This window comes from Trichosurus vulpecula, chromosome 2 (assembly GCF_011100635.1).
Source record: "Trichosurus vulpecula isolate mTriVul1 chromosome 2, mTriVul1.pri, whole genome shotgun sequence".
Classification (NCBI taxonomy): Eukaryota; Metazoa; Chordata; class Mammalia; order Diprotodontia; family Phalangeridae; genus Trichosurus; species Trichosurus vulpecula.
In genome coordinates, this window is record NC_050574.1 from 229,653,944 (window position 1) to 229,667,675 (window position 13,732).

The 13,732-nt window shown below is 39.6% G+C and overlaps 1 protein-coding gene across 6 annotated transcripts in view; it reads right to left on the reverse strand.

Moving 5' to 3' along the window:
- The window catches only part of ATF2 (activating transcription factor 2), a 121,908-nt gene that overhangs the window by 73,773 nt on the left and 34,403 nt on the right, over positions 1-13,732 (reverse strand). For all 6 annotated transcript variants that reach the window (XM_036744575.1, XM_036744581.1, XM_036744577.1 and 3 more), the window contains one exon: positions 982-1,051. In XM_036744575.1, the coding sequence (XP_036600470.1) occupies positions 982-1,051 (70 nt within the window). The remainder of the gene's footprint in view (positions 1-981; positions 1,052-13,732) is intronic.

Sequence of the window (13,732 nt, forward strand, 5' to 3'; positions counted from 1 at the left end):
TTGACCTCTAGCCACTAAGTCAAAATACCTGTTCTCATTAAAAGGAAAAAAGGGAGATACTTAGCATTTCCTCTTTGCATTACTTCAGATATGGTAATCATAAAAGAGCTTAATTTTATAACTGGTTGTTAAAGGAAATGTGGTGATAATCTAATCCTGCGTATCATACCATGGAAGTCTCTTTTGAAAAGGCAGGTTAAAATAATACTGAAATGCCATGAATTAAGGTACATACATTCTTACTAAGGTTATAAAACACACACATATGTATGTGTATAGAAATATGTGTGTACTGGTATGTACAGACACAAAAGTAGATACATGTACATACCTATATATACAGATATCACACATGAGCATTCATTTTGACCTATTGTTGCTATAATATTTGGAATTATGAATTCAACAGTAATTAGATTAATAGGTTAATAGCTTAAAAGTTTCATTTGAAAAAAGTGAAAAGATAATTTCTGAAACTTTTCAACCAAATATGCCTTCTTGTTATAAGACAGCTGACTTGGAAAATACAAGTATATTAAGGATTCCAGTTAATTACCAACGAATTCTACAATAATACAAAACAATCATCATTTTTCTGTAAGACAAAGTATTTTTAATCTAAATCTCATTCTCTAAGATTTAAAAATTATCTTGTATTTTATTACCCCCACATTATGATATACTTCAATGAAACTAATTTTATAGCCATGGGCACTGACTCTTCTCTTCCTTGTCCACATCTTCCTATCAATCTAACAAAGCAGCTTTAACTAATATGTATATTACAATATTTGGAATATTTCCTTCCATAGATGGTAGATTCCTTTAGACTATGTTCAACTCAAACTAGAATACTCTACATATTAAATGAAAATTATAAATACTCCCCAGAAATTTTCTGGGGGGTAGTGCTATTCTTAAATGTTTACTCAACCCCCAAACGACTTGCACATACACAAATGGACAAAGTGATCACTTTACCTGGCCACATCCAGGGGCAGTGCATAGAAAGGGTTTGTCATCACTCATATTCCACAGGTCCTTGAACTGCCTGTATTGAAAGGATAAGATATGTCTAAAAACCTTTATAGTACATTTATAATTTTTGCAGTGAAAAATTATTTTAATTCAAAACTAAATTTCATTTTCTGATAAATTTCTCATCAAAATGTGCTATATAATATATAACTGTCTTTATAAAAGTATTTTGGTAGTATTTTAACCCTTTATTATACTTCCATGTTGTAAAGATAGATACCTACGTATTACTGACATAGGAAAGACACCTGTAACTAGGAAACTAGGTCTATTTATTGTGTAAATAGCACTTAGCATTTTGGGCAGAATCTTACCTGAAAATATGTGATTCTTACTTCCTATTCTTACCAGTTTGCACTTTTTTACCCTGATAATTTGAAAGATCTCACATAAACTATTATCTGAAGAAAAGAGTGAGTTACAGAAATATCTGAGCCTCTAACACTCATCTCTGCTCTGAACCTTTTTAGAAGACTATTAATTACTCTAATTTTATTATCAAATAAATTAGGACCCAATAATCTATAGCAACAGGCTACCCCCCCCGCTTTTTTGAAACTGAAAAATTCACCAGTCTCATTTGTAGACAGGCTCCTTAGATCAATCCATCAACAATTATTAAGTACCTAATGGATAGATACAAATTGAAAGAATGAAAAGTTTTCTAATTGCAATGAAGTTACATTCATTATGATGTAAATAAATCTATTTTATTTTTAAAAATATTTATAACAACCTTAACATGAACAAAAACAAACATGTGAGCTCTGTGTATTGGTTGGAATATATATATAATGTGTTAAAATGCCTAAAAAAATAAATCTAAAAAATTAATATAATAATGATATTTAATTGCTTTTTCTGATTCTCCAGGCACTAGGAGACATTCATTCATTGAGAACCTGAGTAAGACTGAGGTTTAGCAATCAAATTTGCTTCTAAACTATGAAATTCGAAATAGGAAAACTATACCTGCGACATAACAAACTTACAAGGGTGCTGAAACTTATAAGCTAAAAAAAAAAAGAACAGATACGTTTCAGGAGGAGATCATTAAAATTTTAATAGTCACAGTCTGGATAATGGGGTAGGTTATTAAGAGGATTTTGCTGTAAAACAAAGTCACAAATAGCCTGAATAATTCTGTAACAAATGAACAGGTGAGGAGAGTCTGAGAGTTATATCTTATGTGAACAAAACCTAGAAATTAATAGAGAGTGGTTTTAAATAAGCCTTACTACGAAATCATCTTTTTAAAATAACGGGGTTTTTGATAGTTTGCAATGTGGTGTACTAGAGAAAACGGTGACTGTGGAGTCATATGACCTGGTTTAAGTTCCACCTTAAACTACTCTGAGTTGTTGTCCAAGTCACTTGACTTCTCCCAGCCTCAGTTTCCTCCTCTGTAAAATAGGAATAACAATACATTCACAGCTTCATAGAACTGTTATACACAAAGTGCTTTGCGAAATTTAAAATGCTACATAATGACATTACTAATTTTGATCACCTAGCATGTAACTATACATCTAGTAATAATGATGATAATGATAACTGTCATTATGTAAATTTTTGTTATACTTGTCTTCTGTTTTCCCACCTATCTTACTGCTCCTTTGCTCAATCTTCATCCATGTCATGCTCGTTAACTGTGGCGTCTGCTAAGGCTCTGTTCTACGCTTCTTTCTATTCTCCCTCTATATTATGTTGTTTGTATTTTCATCAATTTTCATAGGTTCAATTATTGCCTCTATTCATGATTTCCATACACACACACACACACACACATATATACATATATATATATGACTAATCTTTCTTTTGGGGCTCCAATTTCATGTCATCAACTTCCTTTTGGGCATTAAGAATTGGATGTTCTCTAATTACCTCAAAATTAACAGGTCTCAAGTTTGCAATTTCCTTAAGGGCACCATCATTCTACCATTCTCCTAGATATACTGGCTCACAACCCTAGCATCATACTTGATTCCTCACTTGTAGTTAACCCTGTCCAATGTTGTCAAGTCTTGTCATTTCTATCCTCACAACATGTCTCATGCATATCCACTTCTCTTCACTCACATGGTCATCACTCTGGTGAAGGGCCCCATCACCTCAAACCTAGACTACTGCAATAGTTTTCTGGTTGGCCTCTTTGGACCCAGTCTCTTCCCCATTTCTCTACTGAGGAAACGGAAACTGGGAGAGGTCAAGTGACTTTCGTTAAAGCACAAGTCTGACAATGTTACCCTTTTACTCAAACTCCAGTGGCTTCTGATATTGCCTCCACAATCAGATATAAAATAATCTTTGGCATTTAGAACCCTTCATTACCTGACCTATTCTTACCCTTTCTAAGTCTTTTTAGATTTATACCCCTCCACATACTCTACTGTCCAATGATACTGGCCAATTTGCTGTTCTTCATACAGGATACAATCTCCAGCCTCCATGCCTGGAATGCTCTCTCAACTCACCTCTGCCTCCTGGCTTCCTTCACAACTCAGTTCAACTCTTCCTTGTACTACAGGCCTTTTCTTGCCCCTGCCCACCCCCACCCCACTGTTACCAAATTTCCTCAGAGATTACCTTCCATTTACACTGTATCATATATGTATATATAATTGCATGCTATCAAGTGGCAGCTAGGTAGCACAGTGGATAGAGCACTGGCCCTGGAATCAGGAGAACCTGAGTTCAAATCCAGACTCAGACACTTGGCACTTACTAGCTGTATCACCCTGGGCAAATCACTTAACCCCAATTGCCTCACCAAAAATTAAATAAAATATATAACTGCATGTTATCTCTTTCATTTAGAAGTCCTCCTTGAGGTCAGGAGCTATTTTTGTCTTGTATGACCAGTACTTAGCTTAGTGCCTGGAACATAGCAAGTACTTAGTAAAGGCCTTTTCATTGACTGTCATAAAACAGCAATGAAGAATAAGTATAGTTAATTACTAAATTATGTGGCTTAGACCATAGAAATGAGAGGAAGAGATTGCTTTTACCTTATACTTACATAATTTTACAGATATAAAACAAGTAATAGCAAGTGTAGTGATCTTGTTCACTGGTAGAAAATAATGGCAAAGATTGCTGGTTCTACTAGCTTTACCTGGACCTTTTCAGTTTTTCTCCTTGGTTGATTTGCATGTAAACTTCAGCCCTGTGTTTATTCCTGAGTTCCTCTAGCTACATGTGACTTTCTTTTACAGTAAAAACCTTTTATTTAATACTTCATCCTATTATTTATTATAGGGGAGGGGAGAACAGGTGTGTTGAAAACAATTCCCAAACTCCTACTCCACCCAGCTCCACTGAGTTAACAGGATGATCTGAAGTGCACTGACTAGTGACCAAAGGATATGACAGGAGTTAGCAAAAATTTCAGAAGATAAATTAGATAATCAATCAATAAGTGTTTATTATGTGTCTACTATGTGCTAGGCACAGGGGATATAAACACATAAATAATTAAAACAATCCCTGTTCATAAAGAACTCACATTTTCTTGAGCACAATGTGTGTTTGTGCATGTATGTATTGAGTATAAGTATATACAGAATAAATACAAGATGGGGAGGGCACTAGTAAGTGGGAGGTGGGGATTAGGAAAAGAATTATTAAGAAGTTAGTGCATGAGCTGTATCTTGAAGCAGGTAAGGATTTTGTGAGGCCCATGTGAAGAGGGAGGGCCTATTCTAGGCAGGAGCAATGGCCAATGGCAAGACCATGTGACTCAGAGTGAGGGCTGGAGAAGAGGAGTTGAAAAAACTAATCATCTTAAGACTAAGGACTTCTGCTGTCTATGAATGCTGTGACAGCCTTTACTGACAACTGAGTTTAGCCCTTTGTCTGCAGGGGAAAAGGCCAGAAGAGGTAGGATTCATTAGATATCATTAGAGACTAGCAGAGGACCCAAAGAAGCTGCAGAGCAGCCAACAAGCAGAGGACAGAGAACAGCTAAGTAGAAAAATCCATTCCTGCTAACTATTATCCTGTATCTCTTCTGGCTTTTGTAGCTAAACTCCTCAAGAGGGCTGTCTACCACAAGTACCTCCAATTTCTCTCCTCTTAACTCCCTTAACCTCTTACAATCCGGCTTCTGACCTTATCATTCTGTTAAAACTACTCTCTTCAAAGTTACTAATGATCAAAGTTGCCAAATTCATTGGTCTTTTCTCAATCCTCATTCTTCTTGACCTCCCTGTAGGCTTTGACACTGGTGATCACTCCTCCTTGATATTCTCTTCTCCCTAGGTTTTAAAAACATTACTCTCCTGGTTTTCCTCCTACCCATCTCACCATTCCTTCTCTGTCTCCTTTGCTGGATTCTCATCCCTAACCACAGGTGTCTCTCAGGGTTCTGTCCTGAGCTCTCTTCTCTTCTCCCTCTATGCTACTTCACTAGACGATCTCATCGGCTCCCATGGATTTAATGACCATCTCTGTAGTGATGACTCTCAAAGCCACTTTTCCTGCCTTGATCTCTAAGCTTACTTCAAATTTCTCAAATCCAATTGCTTTTCGGACATCTTGAAACTGGATGTCCAGTAGACACCTTAAACTCACTATGTTCAAAACAGAATTCGTTATCTTTCCCTCTAAACCATTCTCCCCCACCCCTACCCCATCTTTCCTATTACTGTAGAGAGCAACACCATCCTCCCAATCGCTCAGGCTCACAACCTAGGAGTCATCCTGGATTCCTCATTATCTCTCATCTGAGAACTATCATCTTCATCTTTCCAACATCTCTCATATAACATCCCCTTCTCTCCTGTGGCACTACCACCACTGGTGCAGACCATTATCACCTCACACCTGAGTCACTGCAATATCTTGCTGGTGGTTCTGCTTCCAGTCTCCCTCCAGTCCACTCTCTATTCATCCTACTCAATAAACTCCAATGGCTTCCTCCTGCCTCCAGGAACAAATATAAAATGCTCTGTTTGGCATTCAAAGACCTTCACAATCTAGTCCTCTCCCAACTTTCCAGTCTTCTCATACCTTACTCCCCAACACTCATTCTTCAATCCAGGGACACTGGCCTCTTAGCAGTTCCACAAACAAGACATCCCATCTCTCAGCTACCAGGCATTTTCTCTGGCTGTCCTCTATACCTGCTATACTTTCCCTCTATTGATCTAACTACTGACCTCTCCGGCTTCCTTTAAGTCCCAGCTAAAATCCCACCTTCTAGAATAAGCTTTTCCTAATCCTTCTTTAATTCCAGTGTTTTCCCTATGTTGATTATTTCATATTTATTCTGCATACTGTTTGCTTTGTATATGTTTGTTTGTATGCTGTCTCTCCCATTAGAGTGTAAGCTCCTTGAGGGCAGAAATCATCTTTTGCCTATTTCTCTATCCCCAGCTCTTAGCATGGTGCAGTGCCTGGAACATAATAGGCACTTAATAAATGTTTACTGCTATAACAGAGCTGAGTAGCAGAGAGATTAGAACAAAGGACTCCAGCTTGGCAGAGAAAGCAGCTTGTCTACTGACACCCTCAGAGGGCATTAGTGACAGCAGCATTAGACATGTGAGTTGTCCCATCTATGCAAGTGTCCCCTGGCCTCAAAGATTCCTTTTACATATGCCTTGGTCACATGAGATCCCTCGGTGTCTCCTCTCCAATGGGTGGTACACAGTAACCAGCTGGATACTTGCTGTGTACACGAGGGCTCTTTTGGGCAATTTACTTTGCTCTGCTATTTGCTGCTGTCTTTTCTTTTGACGAAGTATTACCTCTAGTAAAAGAAACATATTGGTGGGAGGCTGGTGAGCTATGATTTTGAATGGCTGCTAACTCATAAATTTGATTTCTGGGAGTTAGATATTAAGGAAGAAGTGCCCTCAGGGGCTACATATTTTACATCATTTGTTCTTCACAATCACCTTGCAAATGGTAGTTGTGTAATGTAAGAGGTTGGTGCCAACCCCGGGGCTGTTGGGACCACTAGCACTTGGCCTGTTTCCTGGGTAAACCAGGCAGGCTTAGTAGGAGTAGAACAACATGGCACCTGGAGGAAGGGCCTCCGCCCTTGGGAAGCACCTATAGTCTTCCTATGTGCAGGCAGAGCCTGTCCACGCGGGAAACACAAGCCCGGAAGGAGAGACCCAGTTGGCCCTTACCTAACAAGGCACCTAATGCAGTGCCTTGTTACTTTACTGGGACATCCTGCCTTATGTCTCACGTAGCCCATGCAGCTCTGATACAGCATGTAGCTCTGATACAGAGATGCTGCCTATATTGCAACATGTCTGATTATTCCCATACCCATGCAGATACCCATACCGAAACATTTCTGTTCTTTCCCATGTTGTCATCGTCATACTCATTGGCCCCTTGCTTATAATCATGCATTGCAAACCCATAAAAAGGGATGATTTCCCTCAATAAATCAGAGTTGCTTCCATCTTGACTCCTGCCTCATTCATCACGTACCGAGACAGGTCCTTGCCGGTCAAGGACCCCCAGAGGAGACCCCAACAAGTGGCGCCCAACGTGGGGCCCGGAGAGGACCCCCGCACCCCGTGAGGCCCCTCTGACGGAGGGAAGGAAGGACAGCATTGGCAAGTGCACAGCCGAGCTGCTCATGGGAGGAGAGAACGAACGTAACCAGCTCGCCGGAGAGAGACAGTCGGACGAGACTCCGGACGCTGCCCGAAGCAAGTGCCTCACCTGAGAGAGCCAGACAATACTTCGGAAGAGGTAAGGAAACAAACTCCTTATCATGGGGCAGTCTGCATCCCTCACAGACTCTAAGGATTTAGAGACATTCTGTAGAATAATCTACAAGCTTAGCAAGAAGCAGGGATGCACGATTCATTTGAGACAGGTTTTGAAGAAGTTGGTTAGAGACAGAGGACTCTTGATAACCTCCAGTCAGTTACAAGAATTCCTAGAAACTGTAGAGAAATTTTGTCCTTGGTTCCCCACAGAAGGGACTATAGATCTGAAGAAGTGGGAGGTTGTAGGAAATCAGATGAGTGACTATTTCAGGGACTCGGGACCTACAGCACTCCCAATAACTGCCTTCTCAATATGGAACATTTTAAAAACACGCTTGCAAAAGCCTGAAGCAGTACCTCTTGCTACAAAAGTTTTAAAGACAGATGTGGCTATGGGAACACTGCAAGAGGAGGAACTTGCACACTTGTTAGAATCCAAGTACAAGATATCAGAAAAAGGCAACTTAGAATATGATCCAGAGGAAAGAATGAAGTCTCCTTCGGTCCCTCCTCCACCTCCTCAATATAAATCCAATCCATGCATTTGGGAACATAAAATATACTATATGAAAGTTCTGAAGAAACTAGTAAGGGAAAGATGTCTCTTAAACAACTGGAAGAGACCAGCCTGGGATCTGCCCCAGATCGCCTTAAAAGCAGGGTCTCCAAGACCCCAATAAAGTATGGCACCTGGTCTCTGTTACATCGGAGGGCCAAGCAATTTGAGTAAAGGATTCAAAAAATCCTCTCTGTGTTTTTTGTCTTTGTGTCTGTGTTCTGTATCTGTGTTTCTGTGTAGAGTGTGTAATCTGACACCCTGTAATGTCCACCATCTCTAGGGAGAAAAATGTCTTGTTTAACGTTTTTTCTTTTTTACGGTTTTTGTTTGATGGAAAAGGCAAGTCAGAGAGGGTAAGAGAAGTGTCAGCTCAGAACAAGAAAGAAATAAGGTATGTGCAGTTTTAAAAGGGGCTTTAATCAAAGTCCACCAGAAAGGAAAGGCAAGAAATTTTAAGCATGTAGGAAAGAGGAAGAGTTATAGAAAGTTTAAGGAAGGCATAATCTATTTTGCATAAACAATGTGATTAGAGGTGTTGAAAGTAATTAGGTTCAGAAACTTCTGGGAAGTTGTTGGAAATAATGCTCTTTCTTTCTCCCTTCATTCCAAATCTGGCCAATTTGGAGTGTGAAGAGACATAAGAAAGGAGGCAGGGACCTTTTCCCTGAAATTTAAATGAAATGTGTTACTCCTGTTTGATGCTTAAGATAAAGTCAGAATTTCTTATACCATTTGGCACTATGGCAAATTCGGAAAATGCACAGATCTGAAAAAGAGACACTTTGAGTCTCCCAGTACAAGGAGAAGGGACAAGGCACCACTGGATCTTTTCCAGAGTCCCACTCACCTTTGACTGGCAAATTCAAAGTTCTCACTTCCAAAAAAGTTTTTAAGGAGTGAACATAGAAGTAAAATTTACTTGAGTTAAAATTAGAACCATTCAGATCTTTCCACCTGTCTCGGACTGAGCCAGGGCTGCAATAAATGATAGAGTAGCTAAAAATTCTTTAGCAGATTCTGTTAACCATAGATAATCTGGTGAAGCATATGAAACCTTTTTCAAAATAATAATACACTTATGAATGTTATAAATGACAAAAGATATTCTGTATCCCCCTCCAATCTATCTGTAGGCTCCTTGGGGGGTTAAGAATTCCAGCTCAATGTCGGAAGTATATACAAAGATGTTTTAATTCCTGTGTGGTTAATGAGAATCACCACGAGCCTAGTATAAATAAAGAAATGGAAAATATTTAATAACGTGAAGGTATTAAATCTATAGAGTTCATAAGTACTTTTCAATATACAACTACAGAGATCCTTATGTGCAATTTAGTGACCCTCATCCCTATTTGAGTTTGAAACAAGTGATTTAAAGCTTCCAAAACAGAGAAATGAAAGCCGAAAATGAGAGCCAATCTGAACATATTTTACCCAAAAGACTGTTACTGCATTCCTGAGAAGCAAAAATACTTCTTCGGATAGGAATTATCTCCATAGATATAACCCAGTCTGCCTGGGTGAAAACATTTCTAGCTCGCTGTGATTTTCCTACATTTGCTGCTTGGAAAGTTTAAAAAGTGATTTGGCTACAAATATACAATAGAGAGTTGGCTCCTTTTCAAAATAATTGCCCTGTGTACTAGCTGCTTTTTCTTATTTAGGCCCTTTATTCTGATGAGTCTTTCACCTAAAAGTCCTCAAATAAATTAAATCATAATAACATAGAAACTGCAGAAAATAAAATACATGTCGCAACAAAGGCTCTATTCACTGTTCTCGACTTTGCTACTTTGTTGCCCACTCATACCCCACTGACAACAGCCCTGGACCCCTGGGCACCCTGAATCCCACACTTCTAGGCAACAGGTGGCAGAGAAACCTCTCCTCTCTAGCCCCCAAGTCCTTGCTCCCACACCACCGGAACCTGGAATTTTTACTCCTAGTCTCCCAAACCCAGCAACCCCTATTAGAAAGTAAAGGTCTCTCAGGGACCCTCCTCAATGACTCCCGCCTCATTCATCGTGTACCGAGACAGGTCCTTGCTGGTCAAGGATCCCCAGAGGAGACCCCAACATGTAATATTATGTAGATAAGGAAAATGACACTGAAAAAGGTTAAGTGATTTTTACAACATCATACAGTTAGTTTAATGGTGAAAGCAACACTAGAATTAAGGTCTTGTGTTTCCAAGTTCCACATTCTTTCTACAAAACCAGGATGGGACTATTAGAGTCAGGGAAGGCTTCTTGGAGGAAATGGGACTTTGATTTGGTCTTTATGAATGGAGAGGAATCTAAAACACGGAAAAGAAAAGAAAAGGCATTTCAGGGAGGCCAAGATGTATGGGGATGGCTGGGGTGAGGAACAGCCCCATCAATTAAAAGACAAGGCAATGCAAGTGTTCTAGCTTTCATTTTCTTATATTTAATGGGAAAAAGACCCAAACCAACAACATAGTGCAATGACAGCCCCTGTGGACAAAACCTGAGGTGGTCTGAATCTGGCACAATCTTTCTGGCCATGCTTTGCTTTAAGAATGGAAATGATTACATGTGTTTTTAGTCAAAGGATCATTACTTGTGATCAGTATGTACTTAGTGTCCCTCTCGCTCTACCTTGGTCTACGAAGTAAAGCCATTATAATTTGAGAAGCCCTTTCTCTCATGTCTGCATTCCCTTGATAGTTTTAGAAGGGAGAGGGATAGAATTCTCTTTTAATCCTAACTACCACCATAGGGTTAATGCATACTGAGTCCTCAGTAAAAAGAAAGTAGCATAAAATTAGATTCACCACTAGAAGAACAGAATTCAGAATGCTGAGAGAGCTTTGACGGCAGTAAGCTAGGGAACGGTAGTGTAGTGGTAAGAGTAGAGGTGAAGTTAGAAGACAGGTTTGTGCCTTGCCTCCACCAAACTTCCACTGAGTTTGAGTCTCACATTAGTCACAAACTCATTTGGTAACCTTCGGCAAGTCTCTAAAGCTCTCGGAACCTCATTTTCCTTGTATTTTAAGTATTAATATTTGCACTACATACCTCATAGTCCTATTACAAGGCTAAATGAAATAGTGGATGCAAATCGTATTGCAATATAAATGTAAGTCAGTACAAATTTTCAATCTTATCTAAACCATTGTTTCCAAGTGATTAGAGATTCTGGGCCACATGACCAACAAAATGGAGAACTAGACATTTTCTCTGGACCTCACAACTTCTCTAGCCTCTCCAAAATAGAAATTATTCACCAGAGATAAAGAAGTATCAGCTATCTCCATGGGCTAGGACACCAAGAACCCAAAGAAGGCAAAAACTGCATGAACTAATATATAACTCCAGCTCATAGAGAAACCCCTCCCCTACTGCTCATCATGCTCTTCACATCAAGTCTGCAAAAGACTCTCTTCTCCCTTTCCAATACTGTGAAAATCCAAACGCTAAACAAAAGAAACATGCTGAGGCTGTGAAAGCCAGAGCCGCTGCAGCATCCTAGGCTGCAACAGAGCTTTGAAGGAGAATGGAGGAAAAGAGTAAAAGGAACTCAACTCTACACCAAATGCCACCTCCTCCCAGTACCATGGAGATCCAAACTCCAAAGAGCAGAAAGTTGGCCAGGCTGCAGTAGTAGCAGTGGGATAGGATAGTGTTCTGTACTGCTGGGCCAGAGAATTTGGGGAACACAGAGAACAGGCCAGAACACTCTGTGTGGGGGGTGGGAAGTGTGTCAGTTGGCACTCCACTAAGCCTGAAGGAAAAGAGTCTAGCATCCAATTGGGGCCAGTTCTGCTTCCCCAAAAATCATTTGGGTCAGACCTAAGCTGGCAAAACTGTGAATTGTCCAGTGTAGGAGAAGGTTGAGAAGCTCAGGAAAACCACCAACAGAAGGGAGGAAGTCAGAAAGTGAGCAACAGGGTGAAATAAGGGGGGTGGGGGGGAAGAGCCTGAAATTATCAAAGATTTCAGGAGAAAGAAAATGCAAAGACACTGAGCATAAGCCAAAAGAGAAGACATTAACAGTGGACAGAAACATAGCTGTGGATCTAGTAAATGAGTTCAAGTATCTATAAGTAAGTACTGCAAAACAAAGGAAAATGACTCAATATCTGATGAGGCAGAGGATCCTAAGAATTTGAGAATACGGAACAACAACCCATTGTTCCGGAGTCTTTTGAAAGAAAAAATAAGAATTGTTAGAGAAGTATGACCTGTACAGCAGAAATATTTGGCAAAACAGAAAACGAATCCATGGTGCAGTCTCACCAAAGGAACAAAAGAAATGACAACTGATTGGGAAGGCAAATACACAGAAGTGAAGGACAATTTCGAAGAAAGAAAAAAGCAGTAAGATTAAAAGAAAACATGCTCTATACATAAGCAATACATAATAATCTCAAACACAGAACGTGTAGAGACAACTTAAAAATTAGAAATCTCCTAGAAGAACAAGACAAGTCAAAAACCTTGAACACTTTAAGGCAAGAAATAACATAAGCAAACTGCCAAGAACTTGTGAACAAAGAAAACAATGCCAATTGAAAGAATATATCAACTCCAGGAAAAACAAACAAACCAAAAAACCCAAAGAGCTTAAGGCTGCAAATTCCAAGACATAGTGATTAAACTTAACAACTCCATTAAGAAATAATACATTCTGCAGTGACCAGGAGGAAGAGCTTCAAGTACAAAATAAATTTGAATAATAAAACTATTCTGCACCTATCGGAAAACACAGGAGGGAGTGAAATAATGAGCTCCAAAGAACAATAGAGCTCAATAGGCAGCCCAAGGTGACCTACCCTGCAACTCTCACCTTAACCATAAATGAAAAAAGATAGATGTTTGATAATAAAGAGGCATCTGAAACATTCTTAGAAAACCAGGAAAAAAGTTAGTGTATATGCACAGATGCTGGAGGGAAGAAGGAAGGTTCTAAGTTTCGGCCAAGGAGAAAATATATGCATTGTGGAGCAGCTGAGGTGATCGAGAGCCAGTAGCTTGGGGGGGGGGGGGAAGGGGTTGGGGATGGGGCAGATAGAGCTGGCATCTATCCTTTGATGACCCCACATAGTCAGACCTGCTGTCCATCCATGCTGAGCCTATTATTTCATTCTCAAATATCCCAGACAAAAGAAACGCCAGAGGAGTGAATGGATGCAGATAGAACAACCAAAGTCAGCAAGACCTGACAGTAGAGCCAGGGAAGAGACTTCTTTCTAAATATACACAAGGAGACAGAAGTGAAGGTAGAAGTGAAGTGGAAGTGATGGCAGAGAGGCAGGCCTGGGGCATTATGGAATGAACTGAACACTGCAGCACCTTACCTACAGGTGAAGCAATATTTTCACTTTGTGGGACTAAATTATAAAATAAAACAGTGCATGGGAGGGAGGAAATTA